This window comes from Oncorhynchus keta, chromosome 18 (genome assembly GCF_023373465.1).
Source record: "Oncorhynchus keta strain PuntledgeMale-10-30-2019 chromosome 18, Oket_V2, whole genome shotgun sequence".
Taxonomy (NCBI): domain Eukaryota; kingdom Metazoa; phylum Chordata; class Actinopteri; order Salmoniformes; family Salmonidae; genus Oncorhynchus; species Oncorhynchus keta.
Genome location: NC_068438.1, coordinates 23,568,736 through 23,582,555, shown reverse-complemented (window position 1 = coordinate 23,582,555; position 13,820 = coordinate 23,568,736). Strand labels below are relative to the sequence as shown.

At 42.9% G+C, this 13,820-nt stretch overlaps 1 protein-coding gene across 3 annotated transcripts in view; it reads right to left on the bottom strand.

Annotated features, from left to right (window-relative positions):
- Positions 1-13,820, bottom strand: part of cadm1b (cell adhesion molecule 1b) — a 162,844-nt gene that overhangs the window by 21,516 nt on the left and 127,508 nt on the right. For 2 of the 3 annotated variants that reach the window (XM_035756089.2, XM_035756090.2), the window contains 3 exons: positions 13,544-13,640; positions 13,039-13,211; positions 4,662-4,715 (listed from right to left, as the gene is read on the bottom strand). In XM_035756089.2, the coding sequence (XP_035611982.1) occupies positions 4,662-4,715; positions 13,039-13,211; positions 13,544-13,640 (324 nt within the window). The remainder of the gene's footprint in view (positions 1-4,661; positions 4,716-13,038; positions 13,212-13,543; positions 13,641-13,820) is intronic. The other variant, XM_035756091.2, reaches the window with a different exon arrangement.

The following is a 13,820-nucleotide window of genomic DNA, read 5'->3' as shown; positions in this document are numbered from 1 at the left end:
ATAACTAGAGTATCATCTGTGATTCTCTGTAGAGACCATATAAGATCATTCAACAGTCTCCTCAGAGTTTTGTCCAAATCCAAGGACAATCATAAAACATCAGACATACACATCTAGGATCTTTTTGCGCCAGTTTGCTACAGCAGGAAAATAATCCTGCAGCAACAGGACATGTGAATTAATATATAGATTATAATTACTGAAAAAATGAAACAATTACAAACTTCTGAAGCATTTTTAAACTTCGAAATACACTACAGGATGAAAATGTCCTGCATTGCATGAAAGTTCTCCTGCAACAGGGTGATGAAATTAAGATCCTACATCTGTATAAAAGTACAAATACTGGGACACAGTATAGTAAGTAGCATGTCATTGATACAGAAGATTCTATACAGAAAAGCTCCCCCCTCTTCTGTGGTGTGAAATATTCCAAATGGACAATAATAAAAACTTAGAAATAGGGGCTAGACCTCCTTCATATCACAGACCACTCACTCACCTTGTAGACCTGATTGTGCAGTTGATGAGACACTCAGACTCTCTACTCCCTCTACTCAGACACACAAAATGGCCTCCGGAGCTTTCCAGCACCAGCATGAAAGGGACCTGATTACTTCTCTAGTGCCTGAGTGGAAATCAAACAGCCCATACTGTACCACCACCCACCACCACCTCCTCCACTGTAGGAGCTTGCAGTGTGACATGCCATGGGACATGTACTGTACGTATGGTACATCTTGATGGGCTGGCTTTGAATGAATTGGGATGACTTCATGTTAGCTCTGGAAGTACATTGTCAGCTATGCAAGTGCATTTGCCCCTTCCCTGTGTGTTAGTAGATAATGAAAGCAGGACCCATGGAGTACTTCAATAGCGTAGATTTTCATTCAAACGTTTGAGGGAACTATGCTTTCAAATATTGATAGAAATCTATTATGAGGTCTGGGTTTAGCTGGCAAACAACAGTCCAAAAAAATATAAAATAATGAATGGCAGTTGTCAATCCTGCAGTTACTCTGCAATATAAATACCATATTTAGTTATCTCTAAATGTCACCTCCCGATGCTGCCAAGTACTTTTGGCCAACATTAGACTTCAATAGACATTTTAAAAGCCCCAACCCATCCCAGAAGTCCCATCCTATTTCTCTCACTGCCAGTTTATCAGAAATGTATTATCTTCTAAACGGACTTTCTCTCACTGATGAATTAATTTGGCGATCCTAGTACATTGTCTCCATGTGTCCTTATATGAGCAAACCTGAGCTATCTACAATGCAGGAGCCATATTATACACAAAAAAATCTTACCAATAGCAACACACTTCTCCCATAAAAGTGAAAAGAATAGGAACTGAGCTACATACAGTACTGTAGAAGAACCAGCACTAAAAGGTACAAAGGTGGGCCAGCTGACACTGTAAATAAACTGACCTCCATCCATATCATAAGCAGTGGCGACCCATCATTCAGGCCAGGTGGGCAGTTGTTATTATTATCATATTTTTTGTTGCCTGTTTTGCATGATGTTTTGGCATGAATATGTGTCACATATCAGTTTGCAAACATTTTATTTTTTTAAGTATTGAGCTAATAAACATTTTTGGCTTTCACTCATGGGGACACTAAGTCACCACAAAATGTAAGGGAGGGCAAAACAATTCAAGCCCCTTGGGTGCTGCCATATATTTACATTAGACGTGCCCATCCATGAAGGCTCAAGGTCATTGGCCACAGATAAAATGATGTCAAATCACATTATATCTACCGTAGCTTTGATTGGACTGATCATACTTTCAACATCTTAGCTAGCAAGCTAGACAAGTAGTCATCATCATGAATCACATCGACAATCTACTGGCAAATCCTTTTCAATCATTGTCATATGAAGAGAAATTACAGATAAAACATATCGGTGCTCATTGGACATTACACAAAGTCAGACAGCTAACGACAACATCAGATGAGCTAAAATTAGTAACCTAATCAATTCTCTATAGTATTAACTGGTATACAACTCCTTGCCGTTACTCAAGTTATAATGCGTTATATGCTTACTGGACCCTGGCAATCTGTGTGAAATGTTAACTAGTTAACAACCTAACCACTATCTGTGAACTAATGTATTCCCTCTACAGTATGTGGTTAATTTTCAGAATGAGAAAATGAGGTGAAAATGAGGCGTTGTTTGTTAAACAAGTGGATTCAGGGATCAAGTGTAGCTGGAGCTGGGCCTGGAGCTGGGCCTGGAGCTGGGCCTGGTTTAAGCGGGATGCCACCATAGAGGTGAAAGGAACACCACACACTTTCTCTCTTTCTCACTTGTTCAATACAGTGGATAAAAAGGGTGCCAGGTGTACTCTCTGCCTGAAAGAGATCAGTTATGCCAGGTGTACTCTCTGCCTGAAAGAGATCAGTTATGCCAGGTGTACTCTCTGCCTGAAAGAGATCAGTTATGCCAGGTGTACTCTCTGCCTGAAAGAGATCAGTTATGTCAGGTGTACTCTCTGCCTGAAAGAGATCAGTTATGCCAGGTGTACTCTCTGCCTGAAAGAGATCAGTTATGCCAGGTGTACTCTCTGCCTGAAAGAGATCAGTTATGCCAGGTGTACTCTCTGCTTGAAAGAGATCAGTTATGCCAGGTGTACTCTCTGCCTGAAAGAGATCAGTTATGCCAGGTGTACTCTCTGCCTGAAAGAGATCAGTTATGCCAGGTGTACTCTCTGCCTGAAAGAGATCAGTTATGTCAGGTGTACTCTCTGCCTGAAAGAGATCAGTTATGCCAGGTGTACTCTCTGCCTGAAAGAGATCAGTTATGCCAGGTGTACTCTCTGCCTGAAAGAGATCAGTTATGCCAGGTGTACTCTCTGCCTGAAAGAGATCAGTTATGCCAGGTGTACTCTCTGCCTGAAAGAGATCAGTTATGCCAGGTTTACTCTCTGCCTGAAAGAGATCAGTTATGCCAGGTTTACTCTCTGCCTGAAAGAGATCAGTTATGCCAGGTGTACTCTCTGCCTGAAAGAGATCAGTTATGCCAGGTGTACTCTCTGCCTGAAAGAGATCAGTTATGCCAGGTTTACTCTCTGCCTGAAAGAGATCAGTTATGCCAGGTTTACTCTCTGCCTGAAAGAGATCAGTTATGCCAGGTTTACTCTCTGCCTGAAAGAGATCAGTTATGCCAGGTGTACTCTCTGCCTGAAAGAGATCAGTTATGCCAGGTTTACTCTCTGCCTGAAAGAGATCAGTTATGCCAGGTGTACTCTCTGCCTGAAAGAGATCAGTTATGCCAGGTTTACTCTCTGCCTGAAAGAGATCAGTTATGCCAGGTGTACTCTCTGCCTGAAAGAGATCAGTTATGCCAGGTGTACTCTCTGCCTGAAAGAGATCAGTTATGCCAGGTGTACTCTCTGCCTGAAAGAGATCAGTTATGCCAGGTGTACTCTCTGCCTGAAAGAGATCAGTTATGCCAGGTGTACTCTCTGCCTGAAAGAGATCAGTTATGCCAGGTGTACTCTCTGCCTGAAAGAGATCAGTTATGCCAGGTGTACTCTCTGCCTGAAAGAGATCAGTTATGCCAACAAAAGGTAAAAAGTGCAAAAAGTGTACAATGTAATAATGTGCAGTTTAGGCCCAAAATATAGTTTTTGTGGTGTTGAACTTGACAGTAACACTTGTGTGAGTGAGGAGGGTTTATTTCATATTTTACTCAGTGAAAGTTATTTTTGCACACACTTGATCGATGTCTACAGTACTACAGTGGCCACTATAATAGAGCAAAAATAGAATGCATGGTTGTTTCATTCTATTTCTACTTTAAGATGTTTTTTCCCCAAGTGCAATATTTAGATGTGTGGTCACAAGCATCGTATTATAAAGGCTGTCATGATAACTGCAATATCAGTGTATTGTTTTTTTTCTCAAGACTTGAGTGTCATTTGCAGTAAAGTCTAGGCAACAAAAAACATTGGATTGCTTCCTTTCCGCTGACAGCCAAGTGTAGCCGTGGTAAGAATTCACTCCATGGTGCTGAAAAGAAAGCTCTGCAGTTGGGACAATTGTCTTGGCCCTAACAGTTTGTGGGCGCCATTTGTCACTGTTATAGTGCAATTAATGTATTGTTTAGTGTTGTGTTGTGTAGTTGCTTTGCTGGCATGCATCTAAAAAAATATGTATAGAGTTTGCCAAACCAAGATTTACATGCTAAAATCGCCATATATATATATATATATATATATATATATATATAAAACGGTCAATGTTTCCAGGCCTACAAAGATGGATGTGATTGTGATTTGATGGGGGAGATGTAAAGGGCATTATAATGTGAATGTGATGACAGCGTGCGCAGGTTGATATAAGGCTGCATGGCGATGCTGATAAGATAGCAGAGAGCCAAGCGACCAACATGTCTCCTCCATCCTCACAGATCAAACATGTGACAGGTGTCACTGAAAGCACAGTGTAGGTCATCCACCATTTCACCTATCAGCAGGACAATCTGATTAAGACTGCCTGCCTGCAGTCTCTCCCTCTCCCAAACTCTCTCACCCACTCTCTCTTTCTCGTTGTACAACACTACTGCAGACCCACACAAGCAAGCATGCACACGCGTACACACAGGCGAGGGGTGAGAGTGAACAAAGCGTGGACATACAGTACCTTGGGTGTTGTCTAGGTTCAAGGTGGTGGGTGCGGGGATCGTGGTAGGAGCATCTAGATGGAAAACATACAAAATAAAGACATGAATAAGAAATAAAGAAAGTGTGAGAAGCCATTAAGGAATGGGTCATGCAAGTATGGAAGTAGCAGGATTGGGAAAGTGTCAAATCTCTAAGTAACTACTGTAGTACCACTATAATGATTTAGGTTCTGTATTGTATGCTGTGTATGTTTTTCCCTCAGGAAGGACGTTGCGCTTCCAGAATTGCCTTCTTCATCTGTAAACTGTGTCAACACATCATTGATGGCTTTTCTAGTGATAGTGAGAGATATCAGAGCATAGATAATGCACAGTGCATGATATCAGGTCATTCCAACCTTACTTAAACCTCTACTCATCAAAAATAGGCCAAAACATTGCCATGAACACATCAAATTTAAAATGTTGTATTCTCATACCGTAGTTTAAAAAACAAACTTAAATTGTCCAAATATTGCTCATAAACATTCAATGGGTAGTTGGGAACTCATAAATGAACATATTAAGTGATTATTTCCAGTAATTAAGTTAAGCAGTGCATTAAGCAACTCTGGCACACTCCCCTGCAGTTCTTCTGCACCCCTTGCAACAGTAACAGACTGATAGTGTACTGATGATGAGGCCTTTCATAACACCACAAACAAAATAATGAGAATGACAAAATGGGGTCCAATACAGGTATGCAGCGGTGCTAAGAGTCTTGAAAGCTTCCCTGCCACAGGGAATATCTGCCTGCTTTTGGCACAGAGAGAGATAGCGCCGGCCCCTTGCTGGGGACAAGTCACAGCGGGAGAAATTGGCTGGCTGTCTCCATGCCTTTACTGTCTGGGCCCATCAGAAGTCCACAGTAGGGGACCACACACTTCCAAACTAATGATAAAACATCAAGGGCGGCATAATGTCGCTGCTGGGGAAGGAGGGGGAAAGGGGAGGAGAGGTGAGGAAGGGGATATCAGGAACAGATTCTCCGCAAACAATATTTATGGGGGATTTCTTCTTTCTCTGTGACCGAAGGCGGTCTGATAGCTGAAATGTCAGAGTCTGAGAAATAGGGTATGCAGGCCAGGGATAAGAGGCTGCCACAAAGGCCTGGATGGGATGTGGCACATATAATAGTCTAGCAAACAAGTATTCTCCATGGGCAATTTGCAGGCTGGATGACTTGGCTCCACATTATGATTGCTGAAATTTGAATATATTTGAAGGGGGCATATTTTCAGGGTGCATTTATATTTGTAAGAAAACTGAAACAACATGGGAGAAATTGTTTAACTATGCCCTCTTAAACAGCTAATTAACATTATTTTTCTTCACCTTTTAGCAATTCTATATACATTGCTTTATATGCACAGTTGCTTCATCATTGGGCAAAGGAGATTTCTGACTCAAACAAATACTCCATAAAGTACTACAGTACAACCATGTCCTCAGATGGATTTTTCAAAACACATTAAACTATGTTTTCTCTTGACACTGTATGACTGGGTTATTGATTTGCAGCCTGATGTTTCATCTGTTATTCTGTTCTATGGTGCAGAGATGGGTGATGGCCAGAATCTGTGTGATTCAACACGTTTGTTTTCACAGCAGCCCTTCATCCAACTCAGGGTCAACAGAGCCATATTTGAGCATGCTTTCTGACTAGGCTTGACACACAGATGGCTGCATGGGAATCTTTGACCTCATGGTCATGTAGGAAATCTTTGGGTCAGGGAGTCAACTGCATTACAAACCCTTGAGCAAAATACATAATTGATCTCCTGCCAACAGCCAGTATGTGTGAGTTATCGCACCAGGTCAGCTTTGTACAATGAATAGAGTTTGGTGGGAGACTAGCTGGGAGCCTGTTTTGGACCTGTTTTCTCCCACACTGGATTTAAACCAACCATGGAGCAGCATTCACAGCCTACTGAAAACAACTCAGAACCAGCAGAGGCCAACAAGCTATCTACCTTCTCTCTCACCCTTAGACCAGAATACAACTGACAACTAAACTGTGGACTTGCCCTTCTAGTGCCGGAGTACACAGAGAGGTCACAATATTTATGTTAGGGATGGAGTGTTTCTTAGTGCAGTGCTAGGCTGAGGGAAGATGAGAGTAGAAAACGGTACATTCCCATGCTCAGAAAGTAGCATACATGAATATCTAATATGTCTAGAATGGCACTTACATTGATTCACATACTGTACTCTCCTGTTGCCCTTCAGTAGTTAGGAGTGTTCCTGGTCATCTAGCTTTGACATGGTACAACTACTGCACATAGTCCTCAGACAGATCCACGTTAATGAACATCAGGGACATACTAAGAGCAGCTGTGGACTCCAACACTAGACACTAATGGGCTCCTCCAGGGCCTAATACAAGTAGAAAACAGGATATTGTACACAGAAAAATCCACCCAGCAGTCTCTTCACCTAGAGAAACACCTGCTAATCTGACACATCTGTGGTTCTCATCATGCTTACCCCTAGACGTAGCCATGCTCAGAAACACACACTCGTTAAGCTAGTGTACAGTAGCTAGCATGATTAGTCAGGCAAAACAATCCTCTTATGGACCAACAGCATGGCTTATTTTGTTTGGCATCTAATCCTGTGGAATAATAGAACTGGGAATCTCAAACATAATTAAACAGCATTATTAGCACCTTTTTCAAATCTCCAGTGTCTCATTAATGCTCTAACTAGAAGAATAGAGACTGCACTGATAGCTCTGATAACACCAGAGATATGCTGTTTCTAATGTTGAGGTGGTAAAAGATTGCAAAGCTGCACTTAAAATGTAAAATGGGATATTTCACTGTGCAAAAGGCATACAAATAGTTAATTATTCTACAAAGCATGTACAGCTCACACATGCTAGCATGTTTGCTACACCAGCAAACATACATTTTCACCATGGAAATTCATTCATCAGTCTTCTTTGCGTGTACCGTAGTTTGTCCAGTTTATCTCTGTTGAGTAAGGAGCAGGTTGTTCCTTCAAAGAAATTTAGGAAAATGCAATATGGAGACATGAGGAGAGTCTAGATGAAGAGACACCTACTATAGAACTTGATTATGCATGGGAGAGGAGTAAATCTCCAAAACAAATGGTCAGCTCACATTCCCCATCAAACCAACGTGCGACAACAAGTATGAACGTAAAAGACAAGGCAACATATATCAAAAGATGGTGTGTATGGAAAATGTTTTCTATCCTGGCTGTTTCACTTTCTCACAAGCTCCAAACTGAAGCTAAATCTATTTGGAACGGCTAGATGTGTGATGTTCAAAACCCCAAATAATTATATTCCAAACAAAGGATCCATCTGGAAGCAAGGCTACAGCCTGATTCCCAAACCTCAAATATTTTCCTGTAGATACTGTACTGTGCATTCGGAAAGTTTTCAGACCCGTTTACGTTTTCCATATTTTGTTACGTTACAGCCGTATTCTAAAATGTATTAAATATCTTTTTCTCTCATCAATCTACAAACAATACCCCATAATGACAAAGAAAAAAATGTTTTTTAGAAACATTTGGCACATTTATTTAATACATAAGTATTCAGACCTTTTGCTATGAGAATTGAAATTGAGCTCAGGTGCATCTTGATTGAAGTCCACCTGTGGTAAATTCAATTGATTGGACATGATTTGAAAAGTCACACACCTGTCTATATAAGGTCCCACAGTTGACAGTGCATGTCAGAGCAAAAATCAAGCCATGAGGTTGAAGGAACTGTCCGCTGAGCTCTGAGACAGAATTGTGTTGAGGCACAGATCTGGGAAAGGGTACCAAAAATATTTCTGCAGCATTGAAGGTCTTCAAGAACACAGTGGACTCCATCATTCTTAAATGGAAGAAGTTCGGAACCACCAACCACCGGGCCTCTGTGGAGATGGGAGAATCTTCCAGAAGGACCACCATCTCTGCAGCACTCCACCAATCAGGCCTTTATGGTAGAGTGGCCAGATGGAAGCCCCTCCTCAGTAAAAGACACATGACAGCCTGCTTGGAGTTTGCCAAAAGGCACCTAATGACTCTCAAACCATGAGACAAAAAGATTATCTGGCCTGATGAAACCAAGATTGAACTCTTTGTCCTGAATGCCAAGCTTCACGTCTGGAGGAAACCTGGCACCATACCTCCGGTGAAGCATGGTGGTGGCTGCATCATGCAGTGGGGATGTTTTTCAGCGGCAGGGACTGGGAGACTAGTCAGGATCGAGGGAAATCTGAACGTAGCAAATCACAGAGAGACACTTGATGAAAAACTTCTCAAATAAAATTGTATTGGTCACCTATACATGGTTAGCAGATGTTAATGTGAGTGTAGCAAAATGCTTGTGCTTCTAGTTCCAACAGTGCAGTAATATCTAACAAGTAATCTAAAAATGACCAACACCTACCAAATACACACAAATCTAAAGGGGGGAATGAGAATATGTACATATAAGTATATGGATGAGTGATGGCCGAGTGGCATAGGCAAGGTGCAGTAGATGGTATAACATACAGTATATACATGTGATATGAGTAATGTAAGATACGTAAACATAATTAAAGTGGCAATATTTAAAGTGGCATTGTTTAAAGTGACTAGTGATCCATTTATTAAAGTGTCCAAGGATTGGGTCTCAATACAGTATGTACATGAGATATGAGTAATGTAAGATACGTAAACATTATTAAGGTGGCATTATTTAGAGTGGCATTGTTTAAAGTGACTAGTGATCTATTTATTAAAGTGTCCAGTGATTGGGTCTCAATATAGCAGCAGCTTCTCTGAGTTGGTGATTGCTGTTTAGCAGTCTGATGGCCTTGAGATAGAAGCTGTTTCTCAATCTCTCGGTCCCAGCTTTGATGCATCTGTACTGACCTCGCCTTCTGGATGATAGCGGTGTGAACAGGCAGTGGCTCGGGGGGATTGTCATTGATGATGTTTTTGGCCTTCTTGTGACATCGGGTACTCTAGGTTTCCTGGATGGCAGGTAGTTTGCCCCCGGTGATGCATTATGCATACCGCATCACCCTCTGGAGAGCCTTGCGGTTGAGGGCAGTGCAGTTGCCGTACCAGGCTGTGATACAGCCCGACAGGATGCTCTCGATTGTGCATCTGTAAAAGTTTGTCAGAGTTTCAGGTGACAAGCCATATTTTTTCAGCCTCCTGAGGTTGAAGAGGCGGTGTTGCTGTCTGTGTGGGTGGACCATTTCAGTTTGTCTGTGATGTGTACGCCGAGGAACTTAAAACTTTCCACCTTCTCCACTGCTGTCCCTTCAATGTGGATAGGGGAGTGCTCCCTCTGCTGTTTCCTGAAGTCCACGATCATCTCCTTTGTTTTGTTGACATTGAGTGAGAGGTTGTTTTCCTGACACCACACTCTGAGTGCCCTCACCTCCTCCCTGTAGGCTGTCTCATTGCTGTTGGTGATCAAGCCAACTACTGTTGTGTCGTCTGCAAACTTGATGATTGAGTTGGAGGCGTGCATGGCGCAGTCGTGGGTGAACAGTGAGTACAGGAGAGGGTTGAGCCCACACCCCTGAGCACACACCCCAGTGTTGAGGGTCAGCGAAGTGACCTGGGGGCAGTCTGTCAGAAAGTCAAGGACCCAGTTGCACATGGAGGGGTTGGGACCCAGGGCCTCCAGCTTGATGATGAGCTTGGAGGGTATTATGGTGTTGAATGCTGAGCTGTAGTCAATGAACAGCATTCTTAAATAGGTATTATTTTTGTCCAGATGGGATAGGGCAGTGTGCAGTGCGATGGTGATTGCGTCATCTGTGGACCTGTTGAGGCATTATGGAAACTGAAGTGGGTCTAGGGTGGCCGGTAAGGTGGTGGTGATATGATCCTTGACTAGTCTCTCAAAGCACTTCCTGATGACAGAAGTGAGTGTTGCGGGGCGGTAGTCATTTAGTTCAGTTATCTTTGCCTTCTTGGGTACTGGAACAATGGGTAGCCATTTTGAAGCATATGGGGACAACAGACTGGGATAGGGAGCGATTTAATATGTCCGTAAACACACCAGCCAGCTGGTCTCCGCATGCTCTGAGGAAGCGGAGAGGGATGCCGTCTGGGCCAGCAGGCTTGCGAGGGTTAACATGTTTAAATGTTTTACTCGCGTCGGCCACTGAGAAGGAGAGGGGGGGGCCGCAGTCTTTCTTAATGGGTCACGACAGTGGAACTGTATTATCCTCAAAGCGTGCAAGGAAAGTGTTTAGTTTGCCTGGAAGCGTGACATCGCTATCCGTGACGTGGCTGTTTTTGTTTTGTAGTCCGTGATTTCCTGTAGACCCTGCCACATACGTCTCGTGTCTGGGCCGTTGAATTGCGACTCCACCTTCTCCATGTACCGGCATTTCACTGGTTTGATTGCCTTGCGGAGGAAATAACTACACTGTTTATATTCAGCCATATCACCAGACCTCTTTCCATGGTTAAATGCGGTGGATCGCACTTTCAGTTTTTCTTGAATGCCGCCATCCATCCACGGTTTCTGGTTAGGGTAGGTTTTAATTGTCACAGTGGGTATGACATCGCCAATGCACTTATTTATAAACATACTCACCAAGTCAGCGTATAGATCAATGTTGATCCCTGAGGTTGACCAGAACATATTCCAGTCCACGTGATCAAAACAATTTTGGAGCATGGTTTCCGATTGGTCAGACCAGAGTTGAATGTTTCTCGTCACTGGTACATCCTGTTTGAGTTTCTGCCTATAAGTCGGGACAAGCAAGATGGCGTCGTGGTCGGATTTGCTGAAGGGAGGGCGGGGAGGGCTTTGTATGCATCGCAGAAGTTAGAGTAGCAGTGGGCGAGAGTATTAGCCCTACCTGTCGTGCAATCAATATGCTGATAAAATGTAGGTAACATTGATCTCAAATGAGCTTGGTTAAATTCCCCAGCTATATTAAATGCAGCCTCCGGGTATATAGTTTCCAGTTTATATAGAGTCCAGTGAAGTTCCTTGAGGGCCGTCTTGGTGTTCGCTTGAGTGGGTGGGGCATGTACACAGCCACAAGAGGACTGGCCACCCCACATAGCCTGGTTCCTCTCTAGGTTTCTTCCTAGGTTTTGGCCTTTCTAGGGAGTTTTTCCTAGCCACCGTGCTTCTACAACTGCATTGCTTGCTGTTTGGGGTTTTAGGCTGGGTTTCTGTACAGCACTTTGAGATATCAGCTGATGTACGAAGGGCTATATAAATAAAATTTGATTTGACTATAACTGATGAGAGTGCTGAGGTCCAAAGTGTTCAGGACCTCAGACTGGGGTGAAGGTTCACCTTCCAACAGGACAACGCCCCTAAGCACACAGCCAAGACAACGCAGGAGTGGCTTCGGACAAGTCTCTGAATGTCCTTGTGTGGCCCAGGCAGAGCCCGGACTTGAACCTGATCGAACATCTCTGGAGAACATCTCACAATTATCTCTGAAGATTGTGCAACAACGCTCCCCATCCAACCTGACAGAGCTTGAGTGGATCTGCAGAGAAGAATGTGAGAAACTCCCCAAATACAGGTGTGCCAAGCTTGTAGCGCGTACTTTTTAATACATTTCCAAAAATGTATAAAAAACTGTTTTTGCTTTGTCATCATGGGGTATTGTGTGTAGATTGATGAGGGGGAAAAAACGATTGAATACATTTTATAATAAGGCTGTAACGTAACAAAATGTGTAAAAGTCAAGGGGTCTGAATACTTTCCAAAGGCACTGTATCTGTATGACAGTGACATTAGAGAGGGAGTTTGAATCATGCCTCTAATGGATGAGAGTGGATAGTGTGCCAATTACGAGTTCAGTCATAGGATGAAACCCTTAATAGGCCTGGACTGTTATTTAATAGCACGTGCCATCCTTTTGATGGGAGATAATTACTAGAGGACTCAGAGGGACAAACAGATGTCACCATCTGCCTAAGAGCACTTACAGAAATACAATCTCAGAGTGGCATTGCTATAAGTGCCATAGTAACCTAAGTCAGAGAGCCATACATGTTAGAGTGAGGATTTTCTGTCAGTGTTAGTCAGAATAAATCTGTTAGTCAGAGCCATCTGTTACTATGTTACAGTGTGTCAGTGATATGGTTTCTGTGACGTATTCACCTAGAGAAACCTGTAATCAGTGAACTGACTCATGAGAAGCTTCAATGGAAAATTTAGCAAATTCCAATGAGTGGTTAAGATTACCTAATGGCAACAAATCTACTAGACACATCTGTACACGCTGTGAACATGAAAACCTGTATCAGCAATACAGACCACCTTGCCTGGACTCATCTCCAAATATAGATAGAATCACAGAACAAACTACAGGCGACAGTAGCCACGATGCCCCGTATAACAGTACGTACCGTATACAAAGAGGATGTAGTCATCGTAGGCCTCTCCCACGGCGTTGGAGGCCACACAGCGGTACGTGCCGTTGTACGACTTGTTGAGGTTTTCGATGAAGAGGTCAGAGCCGGTGATCACGGTGTGAGACGGCACATCATCATCCACTCTGAGCCAGCTGATCTGATGGGGCCTGGAGGACACAAATACCAACCACATCAGAAAGACCCTGCACGACCCCCGTCAATAGACAAAATTTCACTCTAAAGGTCAGAACTCAGATCAGTGTGGGAGAGCCATTGGCAGGTTCCGTCTAATGATGTATTATACACAGAACACACTACCAATTGGTAACATTTAAATGCTACAATGCATTGGAAAGGTTAGGGGAGTGCTTTGGCTGACAGAAAGGGGATATAGGACGCCTGGAAGTGTCATGTAGCTGTCTATGTTGGTATTTTTAAGGACAGAGTGCTGTACTGTTAACTAGTATTACATGATATGTGTGGATGGATGGATACTCACTGTGGTTTGCCTTTTGCTATGCACGTCAGCTCTAGATTCTCTCCCTCTCTCGTTAAACCTTCAGGGAACGCCTGAACGATCTTCACTTCTGGTTGATCTGAAAGTAAGCAGATGGTATTTTCACATACACATTGTCTACAAGCAGTACACACTTTCTAATTCATATCATACTCACAGCTATAGCAATGTCAACCTATCTCAACCCGATTCATGCTTTTAGTCACTCTATAAAAAGGCTGTATACTGTATATTCAAACCAGTGAAAGAGACATTTGTC